We start from the raw sequence: 13,922 nt of genomic DNA on the forward strand, positions 1-13,922 counted from the left end.
TATTGATTCATGTATCCTCTAAATAAATAGAAATGGACTTGTTTAATCCTGTGGAGATATTTCACATTGCTGAAATAGTTTCTTAGGACAGTGCTCAGCACGACTCAAGCCAATTAGTATATTTCCGCTAATAATATTATTGCAGTATTATTATTGTTATTTTCCGGTGTTATTTTCCTACAAAAAGTTTCCCATTACACCTCACAATTCACCATTATCTCACAGTCAAAGCATTTCCCATCTACAAATTGGCCCGTACTAATCACAGAAGAAGAATTAATTTAAGAGATATTTGCTAAGAATTATGTTTATCAAAAGCGTTTCCACTCCAATCCATCAACCAAGTATGAAGATAGCACAAAAAGATCTTAAATCCTACCTTTCGTATGGAGAAATTGAAGGTTCTATCTGAAATAAGCAGTTTAATTTCAATTAAACAGAAAATATTTTAGATGGGTTTAATTAAACTTGATGAGTTTAAATTGTGGCAAAAATAGAAACGACAAGTAAACACGCAAGTACAATCAGAAAGAAAACATGTTTAAAAAATCGGAAAGAAAACAAATTAGAAAGTAACAAACTTAACCACGTGGCGACTACTGATTTGTTACTTTGGTAGCACATAGATTACAATCCGACCTATCATCTCTTTCAAATCTCCACCGTTAACACAAATACTCAATCAATCAACGGACTTCATTCACTCTCAAAAAACTTCAAACTCTTTTCAAAATTTCCCAAAATTCCCGCCCCCACTTCCCTCCTATAAAACTTCCCCAGCACACCTCACAATTTCACCATTATCTCACAATCAAAGCAATTCCCAATCTACAAAATGGCCCGTACTAAGCAAACAGCTCGCAAATCAACAGGTGGTAAGGCTCCAAGGAAGCAGCTAGCTACCAAGGCAGCGAGAAAGTCAGCTCCGGCGACCGGAGGAGTGAAGAAGCCTCACCGTTTCCGTCCAGGAACTGTAGCTTTAAGGGAAATCAGGAAGTACCAGAAATCAACAGAGTTGTTGATAAGGAAGTTGCCATTTCAGAGGCTAGTGAGAGAAATAGCACAGGATTTCAAGACAGATCTGAGGTTCCAGAGCAGTGCTGTTGCTGCCCTACAAGAGGCTGCTGAGGCTTACCTTGTTGGCCTCTTTGAAGATACAAATCTCTGTGCCATTCACGCTAAGAGGGTTACTATCATGCCTAAGGACATGCAGCTTGCTAGGAGGATTCGCGGTGAAAGGGCTTAGGATGAAGCTTGTTATGCTTATGGTTAATTCGTGTTCTCTGATCTAGGGCATTGTTTTTGTGTCTTTTGCTGAATGTTGGGGTTAGTGATGTAAATCAAGTGACTTATTTCAATCAAAGTATATGTAAAACCTCTGGTTTATTAGTACTTTGAAATCTTATTAATGAAATTTGTAGTTCATTTTGCCGTTACATCTTATTAGCGTTTGTACTTTGTGTTTGAAGATTGATTATTTTTTAGGAGGCACTCAATAGAAACATGAAATTACAGTCTCCTTTTTCACTTCTTACTGGTGCTTGACACTTCCTATTCAGCTTATGGAATATTAATCCCCCACACCCTACCAAAAAACAAAGAAAAAGATTATGTCTTTGTTGGAAATGGAACTCAATACTAGCAGTTCCCAAGTCCTGACACTATTAGTTAAACATGGAATTAAAATCCTCTCTGTGGCGTAGGGATTGTTCTAACTATTTCCTTTATCGTTATTTGAAACTTAGATTGATTTGGGTTTGTATTAAATGCTTATTTACTATTGTTGTAGGAGGGTAGATGTTTCTTTTGTCACGTTAGTCATCAAGGGTTGAACTTGGCTGCTTTAGATATGGATTAGCCATTTGATGAGTTTTCTGTTTGACTTTAGGTTCTGGCAAAATGAGTTGTATTAAACTAAGATGATTGGTCTTTTGTGAGGCATCTCATCTTCCGCAATTTTTTTGTAAGTTTTTACCCTTGTCTTACCTAAGGTTGTTGGTCTATGTTGCCAAATAGAGCTGCTTTTTAGTTTCAGTCTGACTTGAAGTACTAAGTTTATGCATGCAAATGGTTTCATCAGCTGTTACCTTTTCTCATTATTAGTACTTTTAACAACGGATGTAGGGTAAGTTTTTTTTTCGCTTCTAGCAAAGTGACTGCTGCTGCATCTGAATGTGTCAATCAAGTGATAGAACCAGTCACTGTAATCTATTGGGATAAGCAGTGTCACAGTCATACTTGCTCAAATTGAGTTGCTTTCTGTATATTCAACCAGACCTAAAAGTTACATTTGTGGATATCAATATCTCCTGAATAGATGGTATGCCTTAAATGAAGGCATACCATTTAAGGATTGATGGTTGGATAGACATTTGAAAATGGTGTGAAATTCGCAAACACTTGAAAATTGGAAAACTATTTTAGTTTGGTGATTGACTATAGTAGTTTTGTACTGTGTGTTATGGAATAGTATAGGTACTCTTAATTCAAAATTGACTTAAAAGTCCTCATTTCTTGGCATCAGCATTCTACAAACTCTGTGGATCCTTTTATGTGTTTTCGGCAGTTGAACTTGATTTTGGTTTGTAATCAAATTTGGGTTTGTTGATAGATACTACTGCTTTGTAGGGGCTAGGTTGATGTTCATTCTTCTTAACCTAAACCCATCAAAGATTGAGCTTGGCATCATTTGAAGTGGTATAAGTTTTGTAGAATTTCCTATTTAACTTTAACTTCTAGCAACAGGTGCTGCAGTTGTTTTTAAGTTATTGAGGTTGTCTGTTTTGAGACTTCATCTCCAGCGAAAATAGGGGTATCAAATTTAGAGCACAAAAGTTTAACTTGCTCAACTTGTCTAAACTTTGGAGGGACTAGTAATTTTCTCGTTTACGAGTCAATTTGGACATAATCCAAATTATACCATCCAAGAGATTGGGTTTTGTTTGGGCGCACACGCTGGGATGTTAGGGTTAGTGTTGTAAATCTCATGATGTTAAACAGTGAACTAAATGTAAAATGTTGAGTATTTTGTACTCTGGTGTTGGTAGAATCTGTTTCATTTTGTTTTGATTTAGAATTTCCATGAATGTCTCATTGTGTTTAACTTGCTCAACTTGTCTAAACTTTGTAAATCTCATGATGTTAAACAGTGAACTAAATGCATAATGTTGAGTATTTTGTACTCTGGTGTTGGTAGAGTCTGTTTCATTTTGTTTTGATTTAGAATTTCCATGAATGTTGCAGTGTGTGGTATTCTATAACAGTTGAAGTTTGAGCTTTCTTCGAAAAAAGAAGCTTTAGGCTTTCTTTTGTGTATAATGAGAAAGCTGCTTTCTTTGTTTTCTATAAAGGGTTTAGTGATTGTACATTAAAAGGTCTCACTTCTTACTGCTGCCATAGTGCCATGTATACTGGTATTAAGAGAGCAACTGAAGGTTTTCAGTTTTTTGCAGATCTGGAAACAAGAAAATCATAGAAGGTGTCCACCCTCTACATTTACGTTATCAATTGTCAGAAGGTTAGATTAGCTAAGCTTTTTTTTTTTTTTTGTATTTCTTCTCTCGTTCTAATCTGAAAGGAAAAACTCTATTTTCAGGCACCCTGAGTCCAAGTCTTTATAAAGTAAATTTGAAATTAGAGCTGATTGAGTTTATGAATGTATGACTGCAAAATAGGAACACAAAAGATATAGAATTGGAACGACTCTTCACTTTCATTTTTTGTTGCTTAAATAGGCCGGTTTACTTGGATTTTTAATACAGGAAAGTGGAGTTAGTTTGTTGGCTCTCCTAATGTTTTAGTCGTCTTGTGGCTTGACCAGCCAAGAAAAATGATAAAAAATGCACCCTACAGATCAATTTGAACATTGTTGAATGATATTTAACTCTTGTACTAAATGGTAGTAATAGAACTGTAGTAGCAAATTCTCAATGGAGAACACTTGCCAGAGCCATTCTTGCAGTCTGCGGAGTGAATTGCCCCACTATTCTTTAGATTAATAACATCACACAGCATTTTGCTCTACAGTGGACTGGAGGATTGTTTCATGTTAAGTTCATTTTGGGTGGTGTCACTTCACTAATTGTAAAAGAATTATCAAAATATTTTCAACATGGAAACTTTATATATTTCACTTTATGCATAGCTAGATGATTATCTCTTCTCTGGAGAGGTTTACTGCATTTCATGTGTGAGTACTGTAAGCAACCAGTGGGAGAATGTGACTTTTGTTCCATCTCATGCTGTAGACGTAAAACGGAACCATTATCCTGATAACTTGAAAGCATCTTTAACAAGTTCGTGTAAGTAACCTTTGATACTATACAAACTCTGTTTAATGCAACCATGAGTTGAAAATTTAATCTATACTTTCCCAACCTGTTAAACATCTCCTTGAGCTTATCTGCCTCGGAGGTATGAAATCTAGTTTTGGCTATTTAAGTACACTAAATATCAACTATCAACCTCACCTGTTGTTGCAACTACATGAATTTACTAATAGCAACAAGAAAAAGATTGATTATTGTCAAATCTTAATAAGGGAAAAGAAAGATAGTTAGATCAAAGAGCATATCTTCCTTTCTAATTTTAGCATATATACACCCTTGCAAGGAAAAACTGGAATACAAGAGATTTATTAAGAGTATAAAGACAGTAAAGCAACTCTGAGTTTTAAACAAAGAATGATACTTGAAAGGCATAGTAAAGTACTGATACAAATGACAGAGTGCAGAAAAGTAGGACTGAAAAGACCCCTTTGGAGCCAAAATACACATGAGGAGGGAATGAATACTTGATCCTTCAAATATATAACAGCTATACACAATGCTCAATAAAAAAATGAAGTGAATGATGAAACTCTCCACAATTACAAAGACAAAAAGGAAAGTAAAGATTCTTGTGGCAAAACTTGCAACAAATCAAATCAGAATCTCGCTCAAAACCTCCTCCTCCTGTCCCAGCAGCGTTTGGGAGCACACGAATCTTTAGCAGGTTTAGGCATATCATGAAAGAGATAATTTGTTTGGCAGTCGAAAGAGATAGAAGGCACATTTAGGAGTAATACTTACATTTTATTCCTGTATTTTATTGTATTTTAATACTTTTATCCACTTACTTAGAACACCTCGTCAGTTAAATCTATCAATAATATTTTTGAGTATTATTTAATTATTTAATTTACTTATTTTTAAATTAATTCAAAGTATAAATATTCTCACACCATTTTTATTTTCCTCTTTATACCTTCTCTTCCATACTATAAAATTTCAATTAGTTTTTTACATTAATATTTACCAATAATCAAAATGTATAGTATCACATTTTATTTTAAGTTGTAACTTTGAATTAGACTAAAATATTATTACATAAGTTTTTTGATTATTATACTCTAAATCTATTGAATTTTTTTTATAATTATTTTTTGTATCAAGTGCAATTAATTTGTTTTCCTCTTTTAGCCAGGATACAAATTTGACTTTAATTTTTGTTAGTAAAATTACCTACATGAGATATTTATTTTGTATTTTTAAAATTTTAATTTGTTATCCAATTGTTATTTTCTATCTAGTAAAACTTTATTTTTGTGGTCCTATGCATAATTTGAGTGTTTTCACTATAATTTTAATCTGATCTCAAGTTCAAATCGTCTTCCTTCTATTTCTAATATTAAATATTTTTAAATTTTTAATTATTGCTACTACGTTGCTAATATATATATATATATATATATATATATATATATATATATATATAGTATTTCATGTTATGTGGCTTTTATTAACTTCCCTCTTTATTTAATCTCATTATCCATTATTATTTTTTAATATAATATATATAGATGTATTTTTTTAAATTTTGAAATAAATATTTAAATTAATACTCGAAATTATTACACTATTAAAATTTATTAATAATATTTTTAAGTATTATATATTTAATTTATTTTCTATTTTCTAGACTAATTCTTAGTATGAATATCCTCGCATTATCTCTAATTTATTTTTATTATTTATTATTTTAAATTTTTTACTTTATCTATTAAACTTCAGTTATGTGGCCTTATCCACATCATGATCTTTTTTATCATACTTAAATAAACTTTCTTATATCAAAATTAAATAAGTTTTATCCTTTTTTTCTTTATGATAAATTTTTTAACTTTCTCTCTATTTGTTTCTTATTTTGCTATTATATTATTCAATACTTAATATTATTACATTGTCATATAACTCTTTATTAGGTTGTTTGAATTTAATATCTATTATTACCACACTTATTTTAATATAATAATAATAACAAATAAAATTGATTTCAATAGTAACTTTGACCTCATTGCCCATATTCAAAAATAAGATTTTTCTTATCATATTTCAGGAAAAAAAATCTCATATCAAATTCAAATATATTTTATTCTTCTAATTAGATCGTATTTTCAAAAATCATCTTATACTTTGAAACTTAACCTAACAACACCCAATTCAGATATTAAGAAATATTTATTTATGTATAAAATATATGTTTATCCAATTTTTTAACATTAATATAACCTCATTGTTCTTGTTATTAAATATATATATATATATATATATATATATATATATATATATATATATATATATATATATATTTTAAGTAAAAAAACAATTGCTACTTGAAATTTTTTCACTTTTCAAAGTCATCAAATCCTTAATATTTTAAGTAAATTTATTCACTTTATTTATATTTTAAGTTACCCCAAAGTATAATTAGTTTTTGGTTATTCTAATCTACGTCTTTCTATTTTTTTTTTATTTTATTATTATGACTTTTAATTATTTTTTTACTTTCATATTTTTAACTAATATAGAAGAAAAATTGATGATTGAGTCTATATATGATATAAATATAGGTATACATACATATATAAATATGTAGATTAGATTTCTCTTTAGATTTTGTGTGCTAAGTGGTATTTTTTCAATATGCTACTTGGCTTAACCTCATGCTTCACTACCCGCATTTCAATATAATTATAATGATCCGGCCGATCGTTTTGAGTATTATAGCCCCGTTTCCCCATTTATTGTTCAATTTATGCCTTACAATGATTTTATGACTTGGCGAATTAGTTGGTTCGGGTCCGGAAGAAATTCGGAGTAAAACGAGACACTTAGTCTCACAATTAAAAATTTAAGTTAGAAAAGTTGACCGGATGTGGACTTATGTGTAAACGACCTCGGATTTAAATTTTTTTATTTCGATAGCTCCGTATGGTGATTTTGGACTTAGGAGCGTGTCCGAAAAATTTATTTGGAGGTCTGTAGAGGAATTAGGCTTAAAATGGCAAAATTTGAATTTTTGGAAAGTTTGACTGGGGGGGGGGTGACTTTTTGATATCAGGGTCGAAATTCGATTCTGAAAATTTTAATAGGTCTGTTATGTCATTTATGACTTGTGTACAAAATTTGAGGTCAATCGAACGTGATTTGATAGATTTCGACGTTGTTTGTAGAATTTGAAAGTTTCAAAGTTTATTAGGCTTGAATTGGGGTATGATTCGTGGTTTTAGTATTGTTTGAGGTGATTTGAGGGTTCGACTAGGTTTGTATGATATTTTAGGACTTGTTGGTATATTTGGTTAAGGTCCCGAGAGGCTCGGGTGAGTTTCAGATGGTTAACGGATCAAAATTTAAACTTAAACAGCTGCTAGAATTTTCTGATATCTGTATTTGATTTCCTTATACGTGATCGCGTGAATGCGTCTGCGATCGCGTAGGTTTAGTTGGTTAGTAGAGGTTTTGTGCTTCGGGATCGCGTATGGTTAATTGAGGACTGCTGAGTTTTGTGCTTCGCGATCGCGTGAAGCAGGATGCGATCGCGTAGATTTGAGATTTTGTGACTCGCGAACGCATGAAGAAGGTCGCGTTCGTGTAGAGTAAGTGAAGCGGAATAGAAGTCACGCGTTTTGTGCTTCGCGTTCGCGTGGACGAGTCCGCGATCGCGTAGGTCTGTGATGCTGTGCATCGCGATCGCGTGGGAAAGTCCGCGATCACGTAGGGTTAAATCCGGGTTGTGAAAAACTGTTCTTCGCGATCAATTGGGAATGTTCGCGATCACGTGGAGCAAATGACTGGGAAAAGAGTTTAAGTTTTGAAAATGGGACGAACTATTTTTGACGGATTGGAGCTCGAGAAGAGGCGATTTTTGGGATATTTTCAGAGAAAACAATGGGGTAAGTGTTCTTAACTCAATATTGATTAAATTACCCGAATCCATGGTCGTTTTAAACATTTAATCGGTGAATTAAGTTGGAAAATTGTGAAAACTCTCTTGGTTTAATTTGGAGATTTGAGGGTCGAGTTGATGTCGGATTTGAGTAAAATTTGTATGGTTGGACTCGTGGTTGAATGTGCGTTCATATTTTGTAACTTTTGTCGGGTTACAATACGTGGGGGCCATGAGCGATTTCTTGAGCTAATTTTTGGATTTTTATGAAAAATTAGTATTTTCTTATGGAATTAATTCCAATAAATTTTATTGACTGAATCGAATTATTTGTGGCTAGATTCGAGGCTTTTGGAAGCCAATTCACTAGGAAAAGACAATGCAGAGTAAAGAATTTCACGTTTTGAGATAGGTAACAGTTATAAATCTTGTCATGGGGTATGAAACTCCGAATTTTATATCATGTGATTATTTTGGAGGTGACGCACATGCTAGGTGACGGGCGTGTGGGCGTGCACCGAGGGGATTGTGACTTGGTGTGTCCCGTGAAACTGTAAAGTTGAATAATTTGTTGTTAGCTATATTCTCTCTATGTGTTGAAGAAATTTGACTATAAATCATGTTAGAAATCATGCTTAGGCCATGTGATAGTACTGTTGGGACCCACCGAGGTTGCGTACTTGTTGAATTATTTGCTAATTGCTGTATTGTACTCAGTCATGATTTTATTTTTGTATCATACCTCAGTCTTTCTTGATATTTGTTGATACACTATGTTATATTTGTTTGGGCTGATCTTTGTGATTTTCGAGAGCCCGAGAGACTAGAGAGGTCGAGGACTAAGTAAGGCCGAGGGCCTGTCGGTGAGGTACGGATAGTATGGCACGTGAGTTGTGCGTGCAAGATATTATAACACGTGAGTTGTCCGTGCAGCACGTGAGTTGTCCGTGCGGATTATGGCGCTTGGGTTGTAGGAGCCCCTCCAGAGTCTGTACACCCTAAGTGAGCGCGGGTACCCATTGAGTGTGAGTGCTGAGGGCTGAGAGCCGAGTGGTTGAGCTGTTGTGACGAGTTGAGTGACTGTTGCCTTGAGAGGCTGTACTTGCTTTTCATTTGATGTTGCACTTAGTTGCTTGATGTGTGGCAATAATTCCATAGTTTCGTACATTATGTGCCTTTCACTTTACATCCTTTAATGATAAATTACACTTTATTTGTGCATAATGGAGTCTATTTTATGTGTAGGTGAATTGGAGATGAAAGTAGAGCAAAATGGATACTTAAACATTGAAAGTGTGCTCGAGAACAGTGAAAAGGAGAGACCAGGCTGGACCAGGCTTTAGCCTGGCGAGGCCAGCCTAAGGCCAGGCTAGACCAGGCTTTAGCTTGGCGAGGCCAGCCAAATTCTAGGCGTTAGGCTGGCGACGCCAGGCCTAACGCCAGGTCCAATCCGAGTTTTGAAGACTTAATTTATTCCGGGTTTGACTAGGACCCGGCCCACACATTTAGGGTTTCTTCTACACATATAAATAGACCTAAAACATCACTTGGAAGGAGGTTCTATCAGCAGCCACGTTTTTTGGCAGCTAGAGGCAAGAAGAGCTTGTGGAATCACTCCTTGGAGTTAGAATCATCATTTTTACATCTTTTCATCTTTACTCTCTATTTTAATTATGCAAAATATTTGGGATATTGTTATTATGAGTATGAGTAGCTAAATTCCTAATCTAGGGTTTTGATGGAACCTATTGAAGGATGATTTTCTTGTTATGTTAATATAGATTTGCCGTAGTATTTTCTCTATTTGTTCAACTATATTATTCTTGTGGTTGATTGAAGGGCCTTCAATTAGATGTGCCTATTTAGTATGTATTACTCGGGAGAGAGTGCATATTTAGGTAGTTGTTGAATAACATCACTCCTAAACGTATATGATGGGTCAATACGAAGGTTTAAATGTGGGATTAGGGATAACGAAACCTTGGTGCGAACTGAGTGAGCTGTACTTAATGCCAGCTAGCGTAATTCAGGATAATATGTCTAGTAAATTGTGGTAATTACTCGGGAGAGAGTTACGACAGTTAGAGTGCTCATGGTCGATAGAGAAGACTTAGGCAAATTTGTAAAAAACGTAGCGGAAAAGATTCCGACAATACGGGAAATCACAACTCTAGACCTCCTTAGTCTTGTATAGAATTTCATCCATGTTAGTTGATAATTTTACTGCTTTATAATATTTTTTAGTTAATTAGTAGAAATAAAAATTAAATCTTTATAACTAGAAAATTATTTCAACTTGTGTTTCTTTGCAATATTGAACAACTATAGCTAAGCCTTAGTTCTCTGTGGGATTCGACTCCGGACTTGTAAACCGGATTATATTTGCAACGACCGCTTAGTCCTTTTTATAAGACATAATTGGGCGTAATCAAATTTTGGCGCCGTTGTCGGGGAACTAACGGTATAGATGTAGGTGTACATATTGCTAGGTTGCAAGTTTGAACTTTTATTTTGTTTTCTTGTATTTGATTTTTTTTTATTTTTGTTTTACTTGTTGATTTTAGAAATATGGCATCTTGAAATTATAATAGTTTTGATATTGGTAATTCTACTTTTGATCCTCCTTATGCATATTGTGGAGGAAACCACCCATGGCAAAATCATCAAAATATTCCTGAGAGCGAGTTATGTGCACCAACTCAATCTTATGTGTGGAATGTGTGTGATATGTGTGGTGGTCAAGATGGTCACTTTCATGGTTGTGCTTGTATATCTTATCATCCCCCAACCCCTTACTTTGATGGTTCTACATTTTCATGTGAAGTGAATAAGAATAAAGAATCTTGGGAAGCTGACCTGAAGGAGATCAAAGATATGTTAAAGGGCCTCATGGAACAATATGATGAGAAATTACTGCAGATACAAAGGCAAGAGACAACTATTCACAACTTGGAGGTTCAAGCTAATAAGCTAATTGAACCTTGTAAAGTGCAACAAGCTTACATTGTGGATAATAGCCAAGAAGAGCATGAATGGGCTACAGAAGTTGCCATTATAATGGAGGAGTTGAGAGTAGAATTTGACCAAACCAACCAACTAGAATTTGATGATGCCGATGTTGTAGAAGAGATACTAGAGTCAAGCAAGGACATTGATGATACATATTTAGTTGACTCTAGTGTCATTAGTGTTGAGGATGTAGACAGTCCCAATGCTCATGCAGTTGAACGCATTGGTCCACACTCCAAGCATTTTTCCACATTGTGTTTGGATGATGATATAGAATTAGAGTCATCCGAGCCACTTGAGGAGTCAAGGAATGAGGAACAAGGCGCCTATATTCTGAAATGCTTCTTGCCAGAAAGTCGGGAATACATATCTCATCTAAAGGCCAAGAAGTGCAGAATACTACATTGTTTTATTGGGCCAGTCAGATTCATTCCACCACCCCAGGAGAATGATCATAGAGCTGAATCAAAACTTGGGGTCCAATTCATAAATTCAAAGTGGAGGCAGAAAGTGATTCGTGTCGTGCCACGACGTTAAATCAAGCGCTTGTTGGGAGGAAACCCAACTTTACTGCTTTATTTTATTTTTTATTTTATTATTATTTTTTGTAGTGTCGATTTTTAATTTTCTAGGAGCATGGAAAGCAAAGCTATTGGAAGGATGTAACAACAAACCAGATGGTTGGAACTAAGTGTAAGGTACCCGCACGAAGGACCAAGCTTGGGAGAAGTCTGAGTATCCCATGAGTTGCTAGTGCTTTGGCCTTTGGCCTACCATGGAGTCTCTTTTACCCTCTTATTAGTTATGGTGTGCATAGGGAACAATGCACAATTTTAAGTGTGGGGTGAGGAGATTGTCTAGCTGACTTTCTATGCTATTTTAATTATGTTAGTTTAATTGATTTTTTTTTTTAGAGAACAAAAATAGAAAAGATTAGACTTTTCCTGACGATGGATCTATTAGACAATTTTCTTGAGGGATTTAAGTCAAAAGAAAAAAAAGACAAAAAGATTTTCTTTTGTTAGGTAGTGTAGCAATTCCCCCTTAGTTTTTCTTTGTACCGCGGTTCTTTTCCAAGGGTTTTGTTTGAACCGGGTGTAGTTAGTTTTATTTGTTTTTAGGAATAGGAACCATTGTGCCATGAATTGAATTGAAGCAATATCTCTTAGCTTTGTTATGCCTTGAGAATAGTTAGTACTATGGTTGTGACGCTTAGGCTCGGGTTTTGACTCTCGCATAAGTACCTTAAATCGTAGATTCCTAATTTGCTTAACTCCTTTAACTGGAATGTCGCGATGAAACCAATCCTGAGTGAGTTATGTGCCATATATGTGCGAGGTTTTGTATGTATTCTATGCATTGCATTTGATGTCTAGAATTTGTCCCGTGTATTTGCAAAGCGAAATAGTAGTATTATTCAATCTAGGAAGTGATATAGGCGTTTCTTTGTTAAGCCAGATATATAAAGTTTACCCACCTAAATGTTATGTACCGTAGTTAACCCCGTTGAGCCTATAATCTTGTTTCTTTGGTAACCATATTACAAGTCGTACCCCTTTGTTTTAATCGACCATATATTTAAACCTTTTCACCTCTCATGAGCACTTGAATTGTTATAAACTTTGTAAAAGTTAAAGTGTGGGGTGGTTGGTTCGGCTTTGGCGTGGAACTAATGAAATAAGGAGAAAGGTGCATTATTTTTGAAAAAGTAACAAAAAATTAGTTGTATTGCTGTGAAAAATATCCCTTGATAGTGGTGACTCTTGATGTAATTGTGCTTAAAGAAATATGGAGTTAATATATATTGAGGTGAAAGTGGAGTTATGATTTGACATAAGTATGGGATGTGTGTTAAAGTATATGTATTAAAGTGCTTAAGGGAGGTGTAGTCACTCATATCCAAATGTATCCTACCCGACCCGCAACCTACATTACAACCAATGAAAGTCCTACTTGATCTTAGACTGAATGAACTCGATTAGTAGAGTATTACACTACGGGCAAGCCTATGGTGCATCTTTTGTAGCATAAGAATGTTATTTCTGAGAGCGAGTGAATTCTTCCTATCTTGAGTTCCTACGGTCTTAAAATTTATTGTGTGTGGAACTAATCTCTTTGATTGGGTGGGGGCACATGATTCATAAAGAAAATGTAGTGTTGTTGACATCCATGTCAGAGTAAGTAAGTGAATTGTGAATAAGGCATGGTATTTGTGAGTCGAATCTTGAGGCGAGGATGTCACACTTGTGTGCTTAAACTATTATAAAAATTCTTGGTGTAATGAGTTAGGAGAATTGCTTAAAAAGGCCGTATCTATAAGTGTAGTTTGATTGCTCGAGGACGAGCAATATTTAAGTGTGGGGTATTGATGTGTGGCTATAATTCCATAGTTTCGTACATTATGTGCCTTGCATTTTACATGCTTTAATGATAAATTACATTTTATTTGTGCATAATGGAGTCTATTTTATGCGTAGGTGAATTGGAGATGAAAGTAGAGCAAAAGGAATACTTAAACAATGAAAGTGTGCTCGAGAACAGTGAAAAGGAGAGACCAGGCTGGACCAGGCTTTAGCCTGGCGAGGCCAGCTTAAGGCCAGGCTGAACCAGGCTTTAGCCTAGCGAGGCCAGCCAAATTCCAGGCGTTAGGCTGGCGACGCCAGGCCTAACGCCAGGTCCAATCCGAGTTTTGAAGACTTAATTCGTTC

General features: G+C 34.8%; 1 protein-coding gene across 1 annotated transcript; it reads left to right on the top strand.

Annotated features, from left to right (window-relative positions):
* The first annotated feature begins 785 nt into the window (after positions 1-785).
* LOC107816201 (histone H3.2) lies at positions 786-1,436 on the top strand. The gene has a single exon (XM_016641892.2). It carries the CDS (start codon positions 836-838, stop codon positions 1,244-1,246), a length of 411 nt encoding a protein of 136 aa, XP_016497378.1. The 5' UTR covers positions 786-835; the 3' UTR covers positions 1,247-1,436.
* The last annotated feature ends 12,486 nt before the right edge of the window (positions 1,437-13,922 follow it).

Source organism: Nicotiana tabacum, chromosome 21, assembly GCF_000715075.1.
Source record: "Nicotiana tabacum cultivar K326 chromosome 21, ASM71507v2, whole genome shotgun sequence".
Lineage (NCBI taxonomy): Eukaryota > Viridiplantae > Streptophyta > Magnoliopsida > Solanales > Solanaceae > Nicotiana > Nicotiana tabacum.